Here is a 23,728-nt window from a genome sequence, read left to right on the forward strand (position 1 = left end):
TAAACTCTTAAGAATATATATGTATCAAACACATGTTTTAATACTATGTATAGAAGAGTGCCTTACTTCATTCTCAGTGAATGTATAATTCTATATGCACTAAATATAGCCATTATTATATGTGTTAATGTAATGTTATGTATTTATAAATATATGTAATATATGTGATAAAATCCAAAGATGATATTGTATATTCACCATAGTATCTATAAATATTAATCTTTAAAATATGCGTATAAATAATGTTACATGTCTATATTAGATAAATAAATTAATGAATAATAAATATATAAATATTCAACATATAACTATATAAATAAAAAATGAATCAAGTCAACAATATATATAAAAAATATGTACATAGAACATGATTATAAAATGTAATTATGAAATATGGTTATAAAATATCAACAAGCTACCAGATAAATATGCTCTCCATATATATATATATATATATATATATATATATATATATATATATATATATATATATATATATACACACAGTATTTAAACTATAAATATACTTTAAATAGCAAATCTACATAACACATCTGGTCTTGTGGTGTGAGTGGGGATAATAAAGTATTAACAGTATCACTACTTGTATATCCTTCCATCTAATATTGGTTTAATACAAATACTTTGATTCAAGCCTGGATGTATGTGAGCCCCTAATTTTAAAATCCATGCTAATTCAATATTTGCTAAAGTATTCACATTGTCACCCCATCTTTTATTCAGACCTACCAGCTGCAATACTCTAAATCTAAAACTGTGTTCTCTAAACTCATATGTTTAGCCAGAGCATTTTTATCATTATTTTTCTTTTTTCATTATTTTTCTTGTGGGAAGCAAATACCTCATAAGGATTTTCATTCTTACGGTATACTTTGCCTAGGCCCAGACCATGACGTCACTTGTCGGTTTTCTGCTAGGTTTAATAAGCGTTCTATTAAAAGATGCTTTGTTTTCGCACGACACTACGGTAGGAAATTTAACTACACCATGCCGTCGGAGCAACCGACTACTGGCGTGCACAAAAAACGCAGGGATAAGGACAGACAGCCCAGGCCTAAGCCAGATTCCGAGGCCTCGGCTGATCCGGTCTCCAGTTCTCCGGTCCTCAGTGAGGCTCCTACACAGCCCCTGACTACCGCAGATCTGGAACCAGAGACCGCTATGGAAATTTTGACTGAATGTACCAGGCCAACACAGCCTTTTATTTCAGGCCCTTCCGACGACTTTGCTTCAAAAGACGTCGGTGCTACAGAAACGCCATTGGTTTCTGAAGGCGTTTTCAGAACGACGACTCACCATTAAAACGTTTTCTAAGTCGAAGACTCCTAAATCTAAAAGGACTGCACTTCAGTCTCCTGTTCAAGGCCCTATGCCTAAGAAACAGATGCCCAAAATGGCTGAAGATTTGATTTCTTTAATCAGGGGTTCACAGCCCCCTCCTGACAAAAGGCATAGACAAGAGGAAGATTATGCTTTCTCTGAGCAAATGTCCATTTCTTCAGACTCCTCTGAGGACCAAGACTATTCCTTCTCCTTATGAAGATTCTGATGCCGAGGACTGTATTCCCTCAGCTTCTCCTCCTGAAGATGACTCCTTTGGGGAAACTTTACACACTATGAGGGAACATTTTCACTGGGAAGGTCGAGACTACTCTAATTCAAAGAAAAGGCTCAGAGTTTCTTTTACTCCCCCAACACAGACCACTTGCCATCCCACCAGTTTTGGACATTGTGGATGAAGTCTATTAGAATCCAGTTTCAACCCAGACTCTCTACCTCCTGCTCCGGCTAAGCCTGACAGATACTACAGAGTGCCTGATTCCCACAAATTTCTTTACAAACGCCCAGTAGCTGACCCAGGGACTATCTCCCAGGGTCCCAAGGGGGCTAAGGCTTCTATGGCTAAAAACCCAGTACCTTCTAAGAGGGATTCCAGAACACTAAACAGGTGGGGGAAAAAGGTTTACACCTCAGCCACACTAGCTATGAGGGCACCGAATTGTCAATTTCATATGCTTAAGTATCAGCAATTCCTAATCTCTCAGTTAAAGCAAAGAATAACCACTCTCCCTCAACAATCTGAATTGAAAAAAGAACAGGATCTGTTTCACGCCACTGAGCAGGTGGGCAAACATACCTTACAATGTGGGTTTGATTCTTTGGAGGCCTCCTGCATTGCAGCTGTCACTGGGTCTGTTATATGTAGGCATGCTTGGTTAAAGGAACAAACTCTGCCTGCTCATGTTAAAGCAAAACTACTAGATGCTCCCTTACAGCAGGATGTTCTTTTTGGAGTTAAAGCAGAAGATGTTTTAAAGAAAATGGAAGATAAGGCAAAATTTATGCTGACAGTCAAAGATTTCCTACAAGTACAACCCCCTCGCTTCAGCAGAAACTGGCCAACAAAATATTGGTCCTTTCCAGCCACTGACAGACCGCAGAGGGGTAAATACAGACACCCAAGGGGCAGAGGACAACCACAAGCCCAGTATAAACCTCTCCAACGGGGCACTACAACACAGAAGGGAGGAGAAGACTGGTCTCAATCCACCAGAAGACAAACTCAATGACTTGCACCTCATCTGGCCAAGCAATACTCTCTTGGCAGCCCCCTTGGGAGGAAAACTCGCACTTTTTTCAGACAACTGGCACATTGTCACAAAGGACAAATGGGTCCTAGACATAATTTCACGAGGATACAGATTCCATTTCCACACCTTGCCAATGAAAAGAGGAATGCCAAACCTGCCACAAAATCGATGGGCAGAGGCACAAAAACAAATTACAGCTATCGTGGACATGAGCCATTCAACTGGTACCTACTCGAGAGCAAGGCCAAGGAATTTTACTCAAGACTCTTTCTAGTTCCCAGAAAGGACAGTGCCTGGAGACCAATTCTGGACCTTTCAATTCTAAACACCTTCTTACAAGTACCCAAATTCAAGATGCTAACACTACAGCAGCTACTTCCCATGTTGGGCAAGGAAGCATGGCTAGTAACGTTGGACCTCAAGGAGGCATACCTACATGTCCCTGTCAAAGTTGCAGAAGATACCTCCGTTTCATTGCATGTTCAACCCATTACCAGTTCTCTGCACTGCCCTTTGGCTTATCTACTGCGCCCAGAGTATTCACAAAATGCCTGGCACCAGTAATTGCATACTGCAGACAAAGAGGAATTCAAATATATCCATACCTGGACGACTGCCTCATCCAAGCAGAAAGCAGAGACATTCTCTTGCATCATCTGGCCTTTGTAAAGCATCTACTAAACTGCCTGGGGTACACAGTAAATGAAAAGAAGTCAAAACTAGTACCCTCACAAAAAATGACATTCCTGGGTGCCAGCTTGAATACAATGGCCCAGAAGGCTTATCTTACACCAGACAAGCAACTACAACTGATTCAATATTTCAAGACAATGGCAACAAAGATGCAATTAACTGCAAGAAAAATTCTGCAGGCTTTGGGCTTCATGGCATCTTGCATACTAATACCGTTTGCAAAGCCGCATATGAGGAAATTACAGTGGTACCTAAAAAGCGTATGGTCTCAACACAGCCACAGCTTGGACACAATGATATCTCTCATTCCCTGTCTACAACAGGAATTTCTATGGTCACAGGCATGTCACCTCAACAAGGGTCAGCCTTTCACCTTGCCCCCAGCCAGGCAGACTATCACAACAGATGCTTCAGACTACGCCTGGGGGGCACACATGGCAGGACAATGCATTCAAGGCCTATGGACTGCAGAACAAAGAAAACTGCACATAAATCAAAAAGAGATGCTAGCTGTACAGAAAGCTCTGACAGCCTTCAAGGATCTATTACATCCAGGACAACTTGCAATAAAGACGGACAACACCACAGTAATGTGGTACATAAACAAGGGGGTACACATTCCTACCCTCTATGCAGGCAAGCAATGATCTTATGGAACACAGCTCTGGCCTACCAAGTCCAGTTACAAGCTCAATTCCTGCCAGGACAGCAGAACACATTGGCAGACAACCTCAGCAGAACCATCAAAGATCCCCATGAGTGGAAACTAGATCCACAAATATTTGCAATGATAACTCAAAAATGGGGCCTTCCAAACATAGACCTATTTGCCAGTCCTCAAAACTACCAACTGACAAAATTTTGTACAAGGGCATTTCACCATCAAGCTTGGAAAGTGGACGCTCTTTCAGTTGGAAAAACCTGACAGCATGTGCCTTCCCTCCATTACCTCTCCTCACAAAGGTTCTTTTGAAGGTCAAAAAGGAGAGACCACGACTGATTCTCATAGCCCCAGACTGGCCACGCCAGCACTGGTACCCGCTATTGAAAAATATGGCCCAGGGCCCACCATGGATATTGCCTCAAATACCCCATTTGCTCACACAACAAAACAGATTCTTCACAGCCAGCTCAAAACTTTAAATCTGGCTGCATGGCAAATCAACTTAAACATCCAACCAGCTCCTCTTTCACAAGCAGTTCTGGATGTTATTCTGGAAGCTAGGAGGCCAAGCACCAGGAAGGCTTATTCGGACAAATGGAAAAGGTTTTGTGCCTGGAACCAAGCTAAAGGCCAAGACACAATTCAGCCTCACATGCCTCACATTCTACAGTATTTAGCTGAGATGTTGCACAAAGGACTTTCCCTTTCCTCAGTTAAAATCCATGCTTCAGCTATTTCAGCTCACTACAACACGGATCCACCTTTATTTTCACATCCTCTTCTAAGGCAGTTCCTCAGAGGGGCAAAAAACATTAGGCCAACCAGGAGAGCTCCTACACCAACATGGGACCTCAACTTTGTTCTGGAAAAATGAACGCTACCTCCCTTTGAACCAGCTTTCTCTGCAGATCTTCAGTTCCTATCATGGAAGACTGCCCTGCTCCTAGCAATAACTTCAGCTAGGAGAGTCTCAGAGCTACAGGCACTAATGGCAGTGAAACCTTTCCTCATTTTTCATCAAGACAGAGTTTCTCTACAAACTAATCCTTCTGTTATGCCTAAGGTGGTTTCCAGTGTAGCTCTAAATCAAACCATCCGCTTACCTTTGCTCTGTGGATTGGGGAAGAAGGTGGTAAGAGCCTCCTGCTTTCCTTGGACATTCACAGGCAGCTTCGTTACTACTTGGACAAAACTAAGGCTTTCAGAAAAACTGACCAGCTCTTTGTATCCTATGCTACAGCTTCTCAAGGGAAGGCTATATCTAAGCAAACCATTTCTAATTGGATAAGTATTGCATACGTTTCTGCTATACCCATCATGGAAAACCAGTTCCTGCTACCATTAGATCCCACTCTACCAGGGCAACAGCTACCTCTACAGCCTTTCTCAGGGGGGTTCCAAACAAGGAAATTTTAGAAGCTGCAACTTGGAGTTCAGTACACACCTTTACCAAACACTATCACTTACCTCTTTACTCTAAGTCCAGGGCGGGCTTCGCCACTGCAGTTCTGCAGGGCCTTATTGCCTCCACTAACCCTCTATGATACCTCCCCACCTACCTTAGCTTTGGGATTCAACCCAAGTGTGATGACTGCAGCAGGGTAACACGATGAACATAGTACAGTTTTGTACCTACCATAAATGTAAATGTTAGAGTGTTCACCCTGCTGCAGTCCAGGTTACCCTCCCTCCAGCCCCTCTGATCTATTGGCAAAATCTCTTCTATGCCTTACTGATGTATTTGCTTATAGCTGAAGGGATTTTGTGTTTGTGCAGTGTTCACTCCATTTGGTACTAAATCTGACCTCTTTTTTGGGGGCACCTGACATCTGGGGCAAGAAAAACTGAAGAAAATGGTGTCTGTTGCATTATATATACCCCTGGCGCACTGACGTCAAGGAAGAGGCGACAGCAACCGACGCTGGACCAAGACTTTGGAATTCCAGCCCACTGCGGGACCGCTTGACAGGATAACCCAAGTGTGATGACTGCAGCAGGGTGAACACTCTTAACATCTACATTTATGGTAGGTACAAAACTGTACTTTTAGTGTATTTGTAGCTTTCCCTTAGAACTCGTTTTTATTGTAGAGTTCTTCCCCTCCCCCTTTCCCTCTTGTTGGTAGCGTCGTAGTTTAAGCTTTTTCTTCTTTCTGATTATTAGGTAGCCGTTTAACTTATAGACTTCCTAGTTTAAGAAGAAGAAAAAAAAAAAAAATTCTTTAACTCTAGTATACTGTGTTTTTTTTTTTTTTTTAGTGCATAGTGTTTGGTATTAGTTTTGCTGTTCGGCCTTTTGGCCAAAACAACTCTGTGTAGTATGTCTAGTTGTGGATATGTCTAAAGAATCCAAAGTGTCTGGATTCAAGAAGTGTGGCTCATGTTGTCAGAAAATGTCTCTGACAGATGGGCACACTTCTTGCGTCTATTGCTTAGGCGCAGTGCACCTGCAGGACTCTTATTTTGTATGCCATACATTTAGCCCAAGAGTTCTGCAGGAGCACAGAAATAAGCTTATTTTGAGGGGTCTTCTTAAGCCCCAGGATTCACTGGCCAAGGCTCAGCCTGTGAAATTTCCTAACCCGATCAAATCATCGGCTCCCAGCTCGGAGCCGTTATTGGCCCAAGCCTTACCTACTACTTCGGTTCCGGCTGGAACTGAGGAGACTGCATCCCCGTTGGCTCCAGCAGTACCTTCGGAGCCGTCGTGGACCTACAAGAGGCCGAGGTCCCCTTCTCTAGAGTCTATACATTCGGCTCCTTCATCTCCCCTGTTGCAGAATGACAGCAGTCAGATCCCACTCTTCTCGGTCCTCTAGGCTCTCTGATCACGACGTGAAGAGAGTGGTCAGTAAGTTGAAGTCGCAGGCACTGGCCAAAATGTTGTCCAGCCCTCCTCAACAGGTGTTTGCTCCGTCCGCTTCTATCAATGTTCCTCCTCCGACTCCATTGAGCTCGGAGCCGGAGTTTGTTGGGGTTCGAATCATGGAACCGTCAGCTCTGATAACTATTTCTCCTTCGGTTCCATCGTCTGCTCCAATCCCCTTGCTGGTGCCATCTGTCAAGGGATCTGGACACCGAGACTCCCTAGTCTGCTCCAAGGGGGTGAGTGGCATCGGACCCTTGTCCGACCCCGTTCTCCCCCTCGGAGCGTTGGCGCAGGTGAGCTCGGCTCCTACATCGGCCTCTGAGCTGTCTCCCCCGGTGAGGAGGAGGATTCCGGTGTCCTCGGAACCGGAGCCTTCTCTGCATCGTGGCAGGGTTTCCTTCGATGTCATGGGGAGTGTACTGGCCTCCGAGTCAGCTCCACTTTTAACCCCACTGGCTCCATCCCCTGTAGTGCCTGCGGCAACCTCTGCCTCTCCTCCAGACCCCAAGCGTGGGGAACTGGCACTCCATAGCACCCCATTGGGTGTTTCCTCTTCTTCTGAGGTCTCCCATGATCATTCAGAGGAGCCCCCTCGGAAGAGGAAGTGCAAGAGGAAGCACATTGACTCCCCTGCGTCTGTCACTTCAGATACGGATTTGGATAAATCGGAAGGGTCCCAGAGATCCTCCTCTGAAGAGGTTTCTTTTTTGGACATCCTCGAAATGTTTAAGCAGAGGGGCAACTGGAATGCCCTAGCCCCTACCGAGGACGAATCTGTATTCCTGGATGCGTTCAGTTCCCGACCTTCCACCTCCTGGGTTTCTCCGCCTTTCGATCCACTAAGGTCAGTGGTGGCTCGAAGGGCTTGGTCCGCCCCGCATACAGTGGAACCAACCCCGAGGAGACCCGGCAAGTTTATCACTGCACTCCTTGATAAACAGTTCCTTATTAAGCGTGTTCCCATAGATGCCATGGTGGTAGCAGCAGCCACTAAAAAGGAGCTAGCGGAAACTTCTTCCTCTGTCCATCCTCCTAACAAGGAGTCTAGGACGATGGATAGATACGGGAAGCGATTGTTTGCTTCAGCGACTTTTTCCATGAGGTCACTGAATTACTTATGCCATTTTACCAGGCTTCAGAGGGATCTCCTGAAAGAGCTCTGAGATGCCCTTCAGGATCCATCAGCTGAAGGGGCTCAAGCTAAAGTGGTTTCTCAGCTGGTGACCCTTAATTCTGTAGTCATCTCCTCCATGAGGCTCATTTCTTATGCAGCCGATGGTGCGAGTAGAGCCGCAGGTACAGGCGTGGCCCTCAGGAGACTGGCATAGATGCGGCTGTGTAATTTTGCGGAACCCTTTAGTGTCGTTCACCAGCGCTCCCTTTGACGGTTTCTTTCTTTTTGGACCACAGGTGAAAGACACTCTGACTAGGTGTGAACAGGAAGGCAAGACACTCTCTGCCATGGGCGTCTGTTTTTCCACTCCTTCCAGACCATTCCCCAAGCGTTAGAAGAGTGGTAAAATGTGGTTTCGGAAATCCCAGGGAGCCTCGCCTGACACACGTAGTGATTTTTCCTCCAGGGGCAGAGGAGGAAACAGACGCCGCTCTTGTGGCAGAAGGGGTCCGCAGAACCAGGGCAGCAGAGGATCCTCCTGAACAAGCCCTTCCAGCATCCCTGAAGGGTTGCCCGGCTGCCCACCTCTGGAGGCAAGTCTGGGAAAGACTTTCCCTGTACCCAAAAGCCTGGCAAAACCTAACGCGAGACAAATGGTTACACTCAGTCATATCTGGAGGCTACATAATTCCCATCTTTCAACCCCCCTTACCGTCAAGCAAATCCCTTCCAGATGTTCCACCCAATCTGAGGGACCAAGCAGTCATAGAAGTTTCAAGACTGCTAGAACAGAGTCATCCAGGAAGTCCCGGCAGATAAACACGGACCCGGAACTTACTCAAGGTTCTTTCTGGTACCAAAACAGACAGGGGACTGGAGACCAATATTGGATCTCGGCAGACTAAAGTCTGTTCAATGAACAAGGTTTCGGATGGTCACGCTACAGTCCATTCTACCCTTTTTGGGTCAGGACAGTTGGATGTGCTCAATAGATCTTCAGGATGTGTACTATCACATCAAAATGGACAGGCGCTCCAGGAGGTTTCTTCGCTTCCAGCTGGGAGCCAGTCATTACCAGTTCAGAGCTCTGCCCTTTGGTCTCACCACAGCCCCCATGGTATTCAAATGCATGGCAGTAGTCATGGCTCACCTGAGGCATCGAGGATTCCAGGTGTTTCCCATATCTAGACGACTGGCTCCTTACTGCTACTACCAGGCATCAACTCCTTCAAGCCAGGTACTATACAATTACAATTTGTGCCCAGCTAGGCATTACTATAAATTTCGAAAAATCTGCCTTGTTGCCCTGTCAATCTATTACCTATATAGGAGCAGATTTAGATACAAGAAGTATGTCCACAAGGCTGCCGCCAGACAGGGTAGCCACAATTCGGCAGTGAGTTCATATCCTCCTGCAGTGCAAAAGGGTACAAGTCAGGTTGGTCCTTCAAACTCTGGGTTCTATGGCAATGGCAACAGCAATTCTTCTGATACCTCTGGCCCGTTTTCACATGAGAAATCTTCAGTGGCTTCTTTTCACACAGTGGTCCTTTCAACAGCTTCCCATGTCTCACATGATCATGATTACAGAAACATGCAAAAGGCACCTTTCCTGGTGGATGGGTCTCCCCACTAGTGTCTCAGGGCAGACCATTCATCCAGCCCCCTCCGGTTGCCACAGTGACCATGGATGCCTCACTGATAGGGTGGGGGGGGGCATTATCAGGGTAGGACAGTCCAAGGCACTTGGCAGCCTCACGAGTGCCATCTGCACATAAATGTCTTGGAGATGAGATCCGTGCTTGTAGCGTTGCAAGCCCTTCAGGACTCTCTCCCTTTTGGGACCATTGCAGTTCAAGCCGACAACATGTCAGTGGTGTGGTACATCAACAAGCAGGGCAGTACCAGGTCCTATTCCCTATGTCGAGAAACATTCACTCTGGCAGTGGGCGATTCCCTCCCAACGACTTCTGATTGTGACACACATCCCTGGGAAGTCTAAGGTCATAGCGGACAGGCTCAGCAGAGCTATTCTCATGCCTCACGAGTGGTCTCTGAATCAGGTCGTTGCAGATCTGATCTTCCGCAAATGGGGACAGCCTTGCTGCGATCTGTTTGCCACCCCCTTCAACAGCAAATGCAGCAAGTACTAGTCCCTTTTACTGCTTCATGGTCACCCTCCCAGAGACGGTCTCGTCCACGATTGGCCTCAGGGACGACTTTATGCCTTCCCTCCATTCCCTCTTATACCCAAACTCATACAGAAAGCTATTCCGTTGGTTTGCAAAATGATCCTCATTGCCCCCTACTGGCCTTGACACGTATGGTTTCCATTCCTGCACTGTTACCTCCTCGAGCAGCCCCGGACTCTGGATTCTATTCCAGCTGCATCAGTCCCTCCAAATACCCCAGCTCACAGCTTGGTTGATCCAATTCCGACCCTAGCCAGGCTTCCCAGCATTTCCCCGGCCGTGCGTGAGATTGTCTCCTCTCACAAATCCGCTACTAGGAAGACTTATGCTAGCAAATGGAAATGTTTCTCCTGTTGGGCAGAGGCTAGGAACATAGATCCCTTTTCAGCCCCAGTTCACGAAGTCTTGGAGTTTCTAACTGAGCTTTTTCATTCTGGGTCTGCTTCTGCTACAATCAGGGTTCAGCTAGCGGCCATCTCTAACGTTCATGTCAGTTTTTCTAATATAAACATTGTTTCATAAGCTGTGTAAAGCCTTTCTCAGAGGGACTACTCTCCTTAGGCCCCTAGTAAGAGATCCCCCTCCTCCTTGGGACCTTAATTTTTGGTACTAACCTCCTTGATTATGCCCCCTTTTGAACCAGCAGCATCCTGCTCCATTAAGTTTCTATTTGGAAAACTCTCTTTCTGGTAGCTATTACCTCAGCCAGACGTGTCTCTGAACTTCAAGCACTAAGTGTTTGTCCTCTGTACTTAGTTTTTCATAAGGACAGGGTTGCTCTGAGAACTAATCCCTCCTTCCTTCCGAAAGTCTGCTCAGAAAATAATCTAAACCAATCTATAGACCTCCCTGTGTTTTTCCATAACCACACCAACAAGGCAGAATACAAATTACACCTTTTGGATGTTCATAGACATTTGCGTTTTTACCTGCATAGAACGAAGGATATAAGAAAGTCAGACCAACTTTTCCTTTCCTATGCCAAGGGCAAACAGGGTCTTCAGTTTCCAAAGTGACCCTTTCCAGGTGGTTGTCTCACATTATTACCTTCATCTATCAACTAAGGAACAAAGAGTTGTCTATCAAACTGAAAGGTCATTCTACTAGGGCTTTGGCCACCACTGTAGGCTTCCAGTCTAGGTTGCCTATGGACTTTTATCTGTGCCGCTGGTACATGGGCAAATCCTCATACTTTTATTTCTCATTACAAGTTAGACGTCTCCAGGAATAGAGCTAACTTTGGTTCCACTGCTCTGAAGAGTCTGTTCCAATGAGCCGCCCAGGATCGTACGTGCTAGGGACGCTGTCCCAACAAGCAAGAAACGAAGGCGATAGACAACTTCACATAAAGAAGTTATGTACCTACCATAACGTTCCATGTTAGTTGTCTTCATCTCGCGTTCTTTCTTGCATCCCCCCCCTCCATCCCCCTGTCCTATTGGACTGAGAGGAGTTCAGGTTTCATTGGCTGAGTGTTTTCTGGTTTGTTTCCTCTACTGACTTAGAGATTATGATAGGTAGGTTTAACCTTCTGCTTGGAGGAGTTTCATTCTATAGCTATGGCTGGGGTTAGCTTTTTCAAACGAGATCTGGGTAGCTAGCGCTAGGCATCATGGGATAAGGGGTAGCCTCGAGCCAGTAAACGGCTCTCGAGCTATAGAAGATGGCAGAGTCGGAGCCGTGGATCGGCTCCGATCCCAACAAGCAAGAAAAGGCGAGATGAAGACAACTAACGTGGAACGTTATGGTAGGTACATAACTTCTTTATTTCAAACTTGTGACTTAGTAAAATAGGTGTGATTGTGTGATTACAAGGGATGCAGATTATTTGGCAGGAAATGGCAACCCTGTTTAGTGTTCAGTTATTTAACTGGGCAGAAAGAAGATTACAACCATCTTGTTTTCAGCCTAATTGCCAGACAGTGCTGAAGCAGGTCTTTTTTTCTTTGAAAGACATTCCCTTAGGTTAACTGGTATTTTTTATACTTGCTTCACCATCTTCTTGTCAGTCTCTAGGCCTGCAGAAATTTACATTGTGCCGCTAATTTCATCTCTGAAACTAAGTCTCTTTTTGACGAAGGTTAAGCAGAGTTGACAGTCTGTGATAGCTGATAATGTCGTTTGCAGATAAAACTGGGTATCAACAGACCCAAGTAGTGTGCTACTTATGACAGATTAGAGGGCTGCTTTGTTTGAGTTACTAAATCACTTGATACGAGGAACCTCTGAAATGTGTGGTTCCCTGAGCTGGGCTTTTCTTTATTGCCACACTCCTAAAGGTGTTTTTGTTTGAGTCTCAACCAGTCAACTGTACATCTGTTAGCCAAGCTTGGCCATTGTTTCAGTCGATTCCAGCCTGATCGTTTTTATCAAGCTTGTTTGATAACTTTTCGTTTCTGTGTGTGACTTGTCTTGCATTTTCTTCATTTGACTAAGGAACAAGTTATACCCTTGGCCAGCATTTTCTGCAAAGGACTGTTGTATTTAGGAAGTGCCTGTTCACCTGGAAACATTTCTTTGAAGGCTTTTGGAGATATCCTCTTGCAGTGAATATTGTAATTGAGAAAAGAGGGCTTTAGTAGCACATTTGTTTTCTTTCCTCTTATACTTGCCATTTGAGAGCAGCACCTTTTTGATATATAGTGTAGTGTTGAGCTCAGTGGCCTTTCTAGTTGTAGCGACTCTTTAGCAATACCTTGCTGTCTGAAGCCCTTTTGTCAGTTTTGTATGTTATTTCATGTGTATTTTTCATAGGTTCATAGGTTTATACTAGGCTATCTGCCCTAAGGCATTTATAAGCCTAGCCCAAATTTTTGTGGCTTACGCCACCCCTTATATGAAAAAATACTGTGCCCATTAGTTTGTTGTGCCTCTGTCCAGCAGTGACACAGAGATGATTCCCGGGGTAAACCTGCGATCTCCCATCCACAGGTCAAGATTTCTCTTGAACAGAGCCAGCGAGGTGCTCTGCCTCACATGGACCGGGATTTTATTCCACAGCATAGGGAGTCTCTGAGTGATAAATCTATCCCTCCAGCACGTCCTATTTATATCCGTGCTAAGGTTTAAGTCGCTTGCTCTAGTGGTTTTGGTGGATTTGGATTTTTTGAGGTGGAGCATGTCCATTAATTCCGGTTTGGACATGGCCTTGTATGTCAGGCACATGTCACCTCTGAGCAGACGGTATGCGACTGAATAGAGCTGGAGTTTCTTCAATCTGGCAGCATATGACCAATTTTGGAGTCCCTTTATCCTTTTGGTGAGGAACTTTTGGGGTCTCTCCAATTGCTGCAGATGTCGGGTGAGATGCATCCCGAATGGGGCATTGTACTCTATCATTGGTCTGATAAGTGAAGAGTACAGGGGAACAATGACCTCACTAGATCTGGATGTGAATCCCTTCATGATCAGGTGGGCAATGTAGAAGGTCTTTCTAACCACTTTAGCAACGTGAGTGTCAAAAGAAAGGCCACTGTCAACCTGGGTCCCCAGGTCCCTGATAACCTCTTCTGTGCTTAGTGGATTGTCACCTATATGGTAGCTTGGGGTTACCTTGTTTTTCCCGAAGGGTATGACTACATTTTTTACCATTTCTTACCAGTGTGTCCCTGATGTTGGACTCATCAGCCTAACATTGTCCTTTTGGTGTCATCCTACTTGCTTTGCTTCTGTTAACACCTGACTTTGGACTGAAGGTTCTTGCGTCATAATGTTGCCCAGGAATATCAGATAAGACTTGTGCAGTTAGTCTGAAATACTTTCTGAAGAGGAAAGATTTCTCTTGTTTTTACCCCTTTTTATTTTAATATGAAGTTTGGGAGTTTTATGTTTGCTTGTTTGTATTTTTCTTTGCTGTGAGATGCAGAATGATGCTACAGGATGGTGCATGTTGCTGATGTAAGCTGTAAACCTGTCTATTCTACAGAAAAAGAATGGTTCTTGGTTCTTTTAAGGCTAATGACCACTTGTAAGCCAATGTTAGATAATGTGGATATATGTATAAGGAAAAAGGCTTGACATCATCTAGACCAGTCAAGGCTCACTCAACTAGATCTGTCTGCTTTCTCAGCCTTCTTTCCAGGGTCCCAGTTGTTTGTGGTGCTGCCACCTGGTCTAACATTCGCATATTAATAAACTGGATTTGCTTTGCATGAACAGGGTGTTTTTTGGTTCATCTGTCCTTCAAACATCCTTCCATGAGGCCATCCTGAGAGCAAAGTAACTGGGGAACTTTGTCCCATCTGTTGAGAAGTTGGTGGAACACGCACAATACCCGATATGAAAGTCATGTACTTAACACAATGAACTGTTTGATTCCGTCCTTCCTCAACTTGCGTCCCTCCGTCCCCCCTTCCATTTCATGTAAGATTTTGTGTGCTTCTGGTACGACAGCATGAGCTGGCCCTTGACGAAGGTCTCGGACCTTTTCTGTACTGGGGGTGGTTACTTTGCTCTTTCTACTGTTGTCATGTGACTGCATTCAGATTCAATATAAAGTAATCTTGGAGACCAGAGAGGATTTTGGGTAAGGGAAGATGCCCAAGTTGTGGATCCTGAAGTCTAAAAGCATCCGACTTCTGATTTGAGGTCAGATTTGAAGACCCATCCATTGAGGGAAAGACAGAATCGGACACAATTGGTCTCCATGGTAAGTACATAACTTTAAATCTGAAATTGTCGCCTTCATTTGGTATTCAACCAGTGGGTTCCCAGGTCCGACGGCCACATACTCGACATCTGGATCAGAGCTCCAGGCTCCTCCCCTACCCGTAATGCCCCTGTCTCCTTCCTCCCTTCAGATCTCATTTGCTGCTCGATCTGTGTTCCGAGCTGTGTTTTTGAGTAAGTGTTGCTTCTTTAATCCTTTTTGCCTAATTTTCTCTCCTAAAGTTTACCTTTTCTATTTTTATACCCTTCCCTACTGTGCATTTCCATCTGTTTAAAAAAAAAAAGAAAAAAGTCCCTCTTTTTTCCTTTTCTGTCAACATGTGTGTGTTTGTCTGCAAGGCTTTTTGTTGGCATCTCAGTGCCTTAAATTATGTCCGAGACCCAAAAGCCATGTTTAAAAAGTGCGCGGAGTGTGGCCTTAAACTCTCCCCAGCTGATGGCCGCACACTGTGCGTGGCATGCTTGGGGGCAGCTCACATAGAGACCACCTGTTATATCTGTGCCAGGTTTAATCCCCAGGCACTGATAAGAGAAATAATTTAATCCTAAAAAGGCTTCTTCCCTCTCCTTCCACAGAGGTACAGGCCTCTTCTGCCATGGTCTCCTTGGCTGTTTCCGCTCCGGCCTCTGGGACTCGTACTTCTGCCAAGAGGCCCGGGGATGAAGATGAGCCTCCTAAGCATGAGGATAGGCCCAAGAAGCGATACCCTGCTCCCTCGGGTCTGCCTCCCAAAGTTAGGTTGGCGTCCTCCCAGCTGCATTCCCCTCGGTTCTCCATGGATCCAGAGGAGCTTCGGACCGGATTGTCTGTGCAGGCTTTCCCTCACTGCCACTGCAGGCTTGTGTCGGTGGCCTCCTCATCTGGTTCCACCCGCAGTCTTTCTGAAGGCGGAGATGGACAGGATAATGTGGAAGTTTATCCACTCCCAGATCCAGTTGGGAGTCTTGCCTGCCCTTTCCCCCTTCTGAAGGGGGGCGGGGGGGCATGCAGTCTGTTCATCCCTATTTTTCCTTCTCTGATCCGGCCCTCTATTTTTGAGTCCTTGGATCCGGGGAGACACTGCATCGAGGGGTCTGCTCTGATGGTACCTTGTACCTTGATGCTGGCTGTGGCCTTGAGCAGGTCGGAGCCTTGGCACCGGATCCGAGCGGAAGTTGTCGGCTCCAAGCCTTTCGGAGCAGAGCCTTCCCCTAGGTATCTCGGCCCACATAGGCTTGGCTCTGACTACCTTGTCAGGACAGAGGGATACAGCTCCCCCTCGTCCCTACTCAGGAGGTCCGTTCCCCTTCATCTTTCGACGTCGTGGAGAGGGTCCTTTCAATCCCATGGAGACCCTTTATCTCTTCTTAGGAGTCCATCCTTGCTCCCTCTGTTTCTGGTGCGGGTCTGACAATTTTGTCATCTCAGGGGACAGCCTGCCGCCTCTATGCCCCATGGTGCTCCATCGTCGGAGCAGCAAGCTGTTGGCGAGTCCTCCCCAGAATCCCGCAGTGAGGAGGCTCCTCGCAAACGCACATGCAGAAGGAGGCATTTGGACTTCCCACTGGAGTCGCTCACTGAAGACACCAATTTGGAGGAAGGGTGGGAAAGTTACCCCTCGATCACCCTCCCAGAGGATGCCTCCTTTGGAGACACCATGGGAATTCTACTCCTGTATGTGTGTGTGTGTGGGGGGCGGTGCTCTGTCTAAGAACCTAACTCAGGCGAATCAGAGTTCTTGGAGGCTTTTGGAGCAGGACCCCTTCTACTTCCAGTGTATCCCCTCCTGTGGATCCCTTGGTGAATCGGATTACATCTTGGGCTTGGAAGGAGCCGGACATGGGAGAGCTCATTCCCAAATGCCCTGGCAAAGTTTTGAGCCGCCCTTTGGGATAGTACCTATTGGCACAAAGAATCCCTGGTTGTTGGTATGGTGGTGGCAGCTGCCACTAAGGAGCTTGCACGGTCCACCCTCCAGACTGAGTCCAGAAAAATGGATCATTTTTAGAAACGGGTGTACCCTTCAGTGAACTTTTCTGTCTGGGAGCTGAACTTACCTGTCACATGTGATTAGACTGCAGCAAGACCTAGTCAAGGAAATCAGTGTCTACCCCAGCGTCCATGTTGGTGGAGGACAAGCAAGATTTCTACTCCTGAATAGCCACCCTGACATCTCTTGCTAACACTTGTATGCATCTCCTCTCCAATGCAGCAGAAGGTGCCGCTAGAGCTGCCAGTACTGGCGTTGCCACCAGGTGTCACGCCTGGCTCCAGTTGTCTTTTTGGAACCCTTTAAGGCATCTTTTACGAATGCCCCATACAATGGTCCCTCCCTTTTTGGGAAGACCGTACATGACACCCTAGTTCAGAGTGAGAGGGATGGGAAGACTGTCTGCCTTTGGGATCTGCTTTTCGACTCCTCAGCGATCCTTTTCTAGGAATCAGCAAAGGACCAAGAAAATATGGTTCCAAAAATCTGAGTTCCACCAGGACACTCAAACTCACCTTCCCCCAGGGGGTTTGATAGATGCCGCTCTAGAGGCAGGTGGGGTCCGAGAAATTAAGGGTCTTGAGAACCTTTCTTGGACAGACCTGCACAATAGCCTTGAAGGGCTGCCTGACTGCTAGTCTCTGGAGGAAGTCAAGGGTCGCCTTACGCTTCTCCTAACTGCTTGGGACTACACCATGGAAGATCGTTGGGTGTTGCAAATTATATCCAGAGGTTATTCAGTCCCCTTTCTGACGTAGTCACTACCACCTCGTCACCTCCAGGACATTCCACCTCCACCCAGGAAGAATGCAGCACTGAAAGTTACAAAGCTGATAGAAAAATGTGTCATCCAGCATACCCCCCCCCCCCCAGACCAGTCCGGATTAGGCATTTATTCTAGGTGGTTGTTAGTGCCAAAGACTAGGGAGGACCTAAGACCAATTCCGCATCTATCCATCTTGAACCTGTCTGCAACCAAAATGAAATTTTGAATGGTCACCCTTCAGTCTGTCTTGCCCTTCAGGTGCTCTTTGAGGTTCCTCCACTTTTGGCTGGGAGCAGATCGTTACCAGTTTTGGGTGGCTCCCCTTTGGTCTCACCACAGCCCCCAGGGTGTACACCAAAGTGATGGCAGTAGTAGTGGCTCACCTGAGATTCCAGGGCATGCAGGTCTTTCCTTACCTAGAAGATTGGCTCCTCGCTGCCCCTTCCAGGCATCAGCTCTCTCAAGCGAAGGATTACTTTTTCCCTAACCCAGCTGTTGGGCATCACCATCAGTGTCAGCAAGTCATCGCTGGCACTGGTTCAAGTATTAAATTTCATAGGGGCTCGGCTGAACACAATTCAAACCAAGGCCTTTCTTACCTCTGAGAGGATACATTCACTGATATTCATCTTGGGTGTTCAAGCCCAGCCACCGATTGCAGAAATAATATTAAGGGCATAGAGGTCCATGGCAGCCACGATCAATCTCTTGCCGCTGGCATATTTTCAAATGTGGGTTCTTCAGTGGACTCTTGTGGTCCAATGGTCCATGTTAGACCTCATGCTGTCACCCTGTTTGACTCTCAGGTGTGCACGGACACACTGGTGGTTACATTCCCTTGACCCTTTTCTTCCCCCTTTCCCCTCGACCACAGTGGCTACGGACACCTCCCTGCTAGGTGGGGGCATTGCTTGGGAAGGACAGTCGAAGGCAAGTCATCCCCCTACAAGACCAGATTACATGTCAGCGTCTTGGAGATGAGGGCAGTGCTTCTTGTGTTGCAGGCTCCCTGTGCCCATCTTCCCTCAGGAACGATTGCTCTGCAGATGGACAAGTATGTGTGTGGTCTGGTACATCACCAAGCATGGGGGAACAAGGTCTTACCCCTATGTGGGAGTGAGCGATTTCCACAGAGTATGTTCTGGTGGCAATGCACATTCCGGTAAGGTTCAACAGTGTAGCAGACAGGCTCAGCACGTCTCTTCTGATGCCCTGCTATGGTCTCTGAATCCTTCAGAAGCGAAACAGATGTTACGCAAATGGCGTCAGCCTTGCTGTAATCTCCTCTCCTCGAAATGCGTTGAGATTTTCTCTCTCAACCCCCGTCCAATGGAAGCCCCCAGAGATGCTCTTGTTCATGCTTGCCCCCCCCCTCCCCCGGGCTTCTGTGTGCTTATCCTCCTCTTTCCTTAGTACCAAAATACCTTCAGAAAGCTCTCAGGCTGGGGGACACAGTAATCCTCATCGCCCCATTTTGGCCTCGCCAAGTCTGGTTTCCCTCTCTCTGGTCTCATCTAATGGCTACACCATGGTTGTTGGATTCAGTTCTGGATGTCATTTCTCACACTTAAGGAATTCCCCATCCAGACCTGGGCAGTTTGAAGCTCACCGCTTGGCTGCTCCATTTCCCCTGATTGTCAGGATTCCTGGCTTATCTTCACCTGTAAAAAAAAAAAAAAAAAAAAAAAAAAATCCTGGTTGGTGGCTCATAAATCTTCCACGAGAAGGGTTTCCACCAGTAAATGGTGATGTTTTTAGATCTGGGCTTCACAACGTGCCCTAGACCCTTTCACTGCTCCAGTCTCATTAGTGGTGGAATTTTTAGCAGGAATTTTTCAGCAAGGTGCAAGTTTTTCTATACTCAAGGTTCAACTTTAAGTGATTTATAATTTTCATGTGGGGCACAATATGGCTTCCTTAGCATCTTCAAAGATTTGTAAAGCCTTCTTAAAAGGCACCTTTTTTCTTCGTCCACCAGTGAAGGACCCCACCCCGCCGTGGGATGTTACTTTAGTTTTACAGGCGTTTGTTTTGCCTCCATTTGAACCCCGCTGCCTCTGGATATGCAATTTTTGTCTTGGAAGACTGCCTTTTTTGTGGCTAATTCTGCCAGAAGGGTTTCGCAACTCCAAGCATTCAGTCAAACCAACTTATATGATTTTTCCTAAGGACTGGGTATCATTGCCTACTAACCCTTCCTTTCTCCCTAAGGTATCCTCAGAGGCCAATATTAATCAGGTAATTAGTCTTTGCATCTTTTGCACAAATTTCCAAAATAAAGGGCAATACAAATTACACTTACTGGACCTGCACAGACGGTTGCGTTTTTACTTGCACAGGACTAAAGCATTCTACAATTCTGATCAGCTCTTCATATCTTGCTCTCTCTCTTAGGGAAACCAGTATCTAAGGTCAACATCGCCCGTTTTAGTTCCCAGTGTATTTTGCTGGTGTATTCCGCCAGGTCAGGTGAAGGCACATTCCACAAGGTCTTTGGCTATTTCAGCTGTCTTCTTGTCCAGAGTTTTGTTAGACGATATTTGTTCTGCAGCCACATGAACTTCATCTCATACCTTTATCTCGCACTACAAGTTGGATATATCCAGGACCAGGGTGTCGTTTGGTTCTGCTGTCGTCTGGAATATCCTTCCATGAGGGCCTCACAGGTTTCTAGTAGCTGGGGATTCTGTCCCCAGGTTGACGACCAAATGAAGGCAACAACTTGAGATAAAGAAGTTAGGTACTCGCCATAATGTTCCATCTGAGTTGTCCTTCATTTGTCTTTGGCCGTCCCTCCCTCCTTCCCCCTGCCTGGCATAGACTGTGGTGGGATGGTGAGTAGCGGATGTGGTTATCACATGGATGCCTGTTACTCTTTACTTCTTGTTTATGGATATTTGGCATGGGATAAGTTTTTGGTCAGGTGCGATGCTAGGTGGGGTAGCAAGCTCTTATCTGAAGGGAGGAAGGAGACAGTGGCATTATGGGTAGGGGAGGAGCTTGGAGCTTGAATCAAGATGCTGAGTATGCGGCCGTCTGATCCCGTGCTGGATCCAGGAATCCACAGGTTGAAGACAAATGAATGACAACTCTGATGGAACATTATGGGTGAGTACATAACTTTTTTCTTCTGTTTTTCACAGGAAGCTGTCATATGTGCTACCACTGTAACCTTCTAACCAGTACATAAACACATTGGTATTGTCCAATGTTCTCCATTATTTACCATTTTTGTTGTGTTGCTCTCCTTGATTTGTTTTTTCACAGTAGATTTTGCAGTAATGAATGAAACCAATGGCAGCCCTGAAAAGGCTAGGAAAAAAGTTGTATTTTGAAACAGCATGCCTACTCTTGTTAATGTTTCACTTTGTCATTTTTACTACATGGTATGTTTAACTATAACACCAGCAATATTTATTTTCTCAGAATGAAGATGAAGAGGAGGAAGAGGAGGAGAATAATGAAGCTGAAAATTTACTTGAAAAAGGCGCAAGAGCAGCTCTTTTAACGGAGAGAACAAGGGTTGGTTTTTTAAATCTTTGCCTCTGCCCTGGCTGCCATTTCTGCTGTGCATTTAGACTGCTGTTAAGGATGCCCCACTGATTGATATGTGCAGTCCTTGCATTGACTGATGCCCACTCATTCTGATTTGTTTCTGCTTGGTATTTTTGAGGGCATACTTACAATCTGCGTACAACTTTAACTCCTGAAACTTGCTGTCTGTTGAACAGAGAATTTAGAAGGTGTTAGGTTTCATTGTGTGCTCTGTGACATTTGTAGACCTGTCCCCTTCAGTAATACAGCAAGCTTTACAAGGCTGTTGGTGCAGCATTTAGACAAGCCTGTCAGTTTGCTCAGAGAATTAAGCATCTGTTAATACTTCACTTTCTGTGGGCCAGGATTTTATTCCTTTAGCTTCTATTAGCTGAGTGACTGTGAACAATTCCCTTAAGCAGATAGTGCTCCCAGATGGAGTCTGAAAAGGTCCAAGGAGATCAGTGCTGTACCAAAGTAAACAAATGCAAACAAAGCGAAGTCACGATTGCTACTTATCTGCTGGCGGTATTGTTGAAGCACTGTAGTAGGCTGAGCCACCACTGCATACCAAGTACGGCACCACTTAGTGTGTGTGTGTGTCCATTGCCACATGTCAGTTTCTTCACTTTGACTAAATCAGGAGGATGTATGAAATGTCTGCATCCTTTTAGACAGGTAATCTTATCAGTCTTTTTTGCTTAATATCAGCAGTCTTCTGTAGTTTTTTTCTGTGTTAGTAGCAGCCATAATCTGTAGTTCATTTCTCTCTCTGCTTTGCTTTTGCTGTTATTTATTTTGTGTATCAGCCTGTTTTGATCACCACTTACTGCTGTGTTCTGACCCCCGTGTGCTTCGCCTTCTCTGTGTTTTCCAACTGAACTTGTTGGCCAGTATTAAGGATGTAAGAAACCACACTAGTGACGTTTTGATGCTGTTACTTAATCAGCTTCATTATGAGGATATTGTTGGTAAGTCTTGAGCTTCCTTGTCAATGTTTACTGTTGAGTATTTACTGAGGGTCTGAATTTCTAGTATAGCCTAGACCTGCCATAACCAGGGATTGTTGTGGCCAGGAATTTTACAGTTTGCATCACCTGGGGTGCAGCTTAGTGTGCAATTGGAGAACAGTGCTCCTGCCTGAGTATAAGTGTAGCTTTAGCAATCAGTGTGCTGATCTCGCATAAGTAGGCAGTGTTCATGCCCAGTGACCTATTGTGTTGCACAGCTTTAGCAGTCGTCATGCTGTTTACCATTCGAATATCCCATAAGGAGGCTGTAATCATAGGTTTATAGGTGTTTACTAGGGTCTATATTAGATCACCGAATGCTTAAAAAAGCAAACGGTGATTAATTGACCCTATTTAAGCGAAAGCTTACAATTTTGAACTGTCAGAACAGTGATTTTGTTTTCCTAGGGAAAAGAATCGCTGTTCCAACAAAAAAAAAAAAAAAAAAAGTAAAACACTTTAAACATTACATTAAGTGGGGGGGCTTCACCCCCCTACTTAAATATACCAACTCCGAGACCTCACTACAGTGCTGAAAATGGCAAAGTAACAAAGCGCCTAAGCGAATTCTTTCCCAGAGAAAGAATTGGCTTAAAAGCCGCTTAAGTATTTTGCCGTTTCATGCTTTTGAGTTCGACCAAGAAGCATTCGAAAGAATGAGTCTGCGGTTTTGTAATGGGGAACGGTTTGCTACGCTAATGACCACAAGGACCTTTACTAAGCCTAGCCATCCATCCCAAATCTCTGACAAGTTCTGGTACCCTTGATGAGTGTAAGCAGGGGCTTGGGAAGTGAAATATTTACAAGTGGGTGCCTGGGCGATTAATCATTTAGAAGCTGCCAGTCCCTATCGTAAGTGCCAAGCCAGGGATGAATTTCTTGTTTTCCATCTGGGGAGACATTCTGCTTCACTTGTATGGGGAGCCTGCTGCAGAAAAGGGGTAGTCTGTGTGATACATCCCTGCCTTTCCAGTTGGTTCTGTTTATATCATAGGCAAGATTTAAATCTTTAGAATGGGTAATCCTGGTGTTTGTTTTGTGGATATGCAGGAGGCCCATCAGAGTGACATCTGACAATGCCTTGTATGCCAGGCATAGATTCCTCTTAACCTGTAGGAGACCAAATACAAGGATAGGGCCTCGAGGCAGTCTGTATAGGACATTACTTACGCCCTGTATTCTTTTTGTGAGGTGCCTCTTTGGACGCTGTAGTTGGATATGCTTGGTTAGGTACGTACCGAAGGGGACATTCCAATCACCCATTATTGTGTTCCACAGTATTGACCAGTTTTGCTGATATAAATATAGACTAATTAGTGCAATCAGTCAGTTTTACTGTTCTGAGTGATAATCTCCACTGAGCATCGGGAGTTTTTTAAGCTGCTTTGCACATGATATCCTTGATGAACTACTTTGTGATGCATTTGGGGACTATGGTAGGGCTCCTTTGGAGAAGTGTACAGATTTTATTCAGATAGTGTTAAGCTTTAATGGTCATGACAACATGCATGCAGCTTTAACACTTGGATTGGTGTACTGAATATTAAATGCATGTTTTCCTGCACTAGTTGAATCTTGCCTGATTTCTAGCATCTGATTGTGTTTTTTAATGCAACATAGTAATAATGCATGCATGG

General features: G+C 45.6%; 1 protein-coding gene across 1 annotated transcript in view; it reads left to right on the forward strand.

The window, feature by feature from the left end:
- SUPT16H (SPT16 homolog, facilitates chromatin remodeling subunit) overlaps window positions 1–23,728 on the forward strand; it is a 3,088,153-nt gene that overhangs the window by 1,664,972 nt on the left and 1,399,453 nt on the right. The window contains exon 11 of the mRNA XM_044058195.1: window positions 20,974–21,069. Within this exon, the coding sequence (XP_043914130.1) occupies window positions 20,974–21,069 (96 nt within the window). The remainder of the gene's footprint in view (window positions 1–20,973; window positions 21,070–23,728) is intronic.

Source organism: Protopterus annectens, chromosome 16.part0 (assembly GCF_019279795.1).
Source record: "Protopterus annectens isolate FY-2018-M chromosome 16.part0, PAN1.0, whole genome shotgun sequence".
NCBI lineage: Eukaryota > Metazoa > Chordata > Ceratodontiformes > Protopteridae > Protopterus > Protopterus annectens.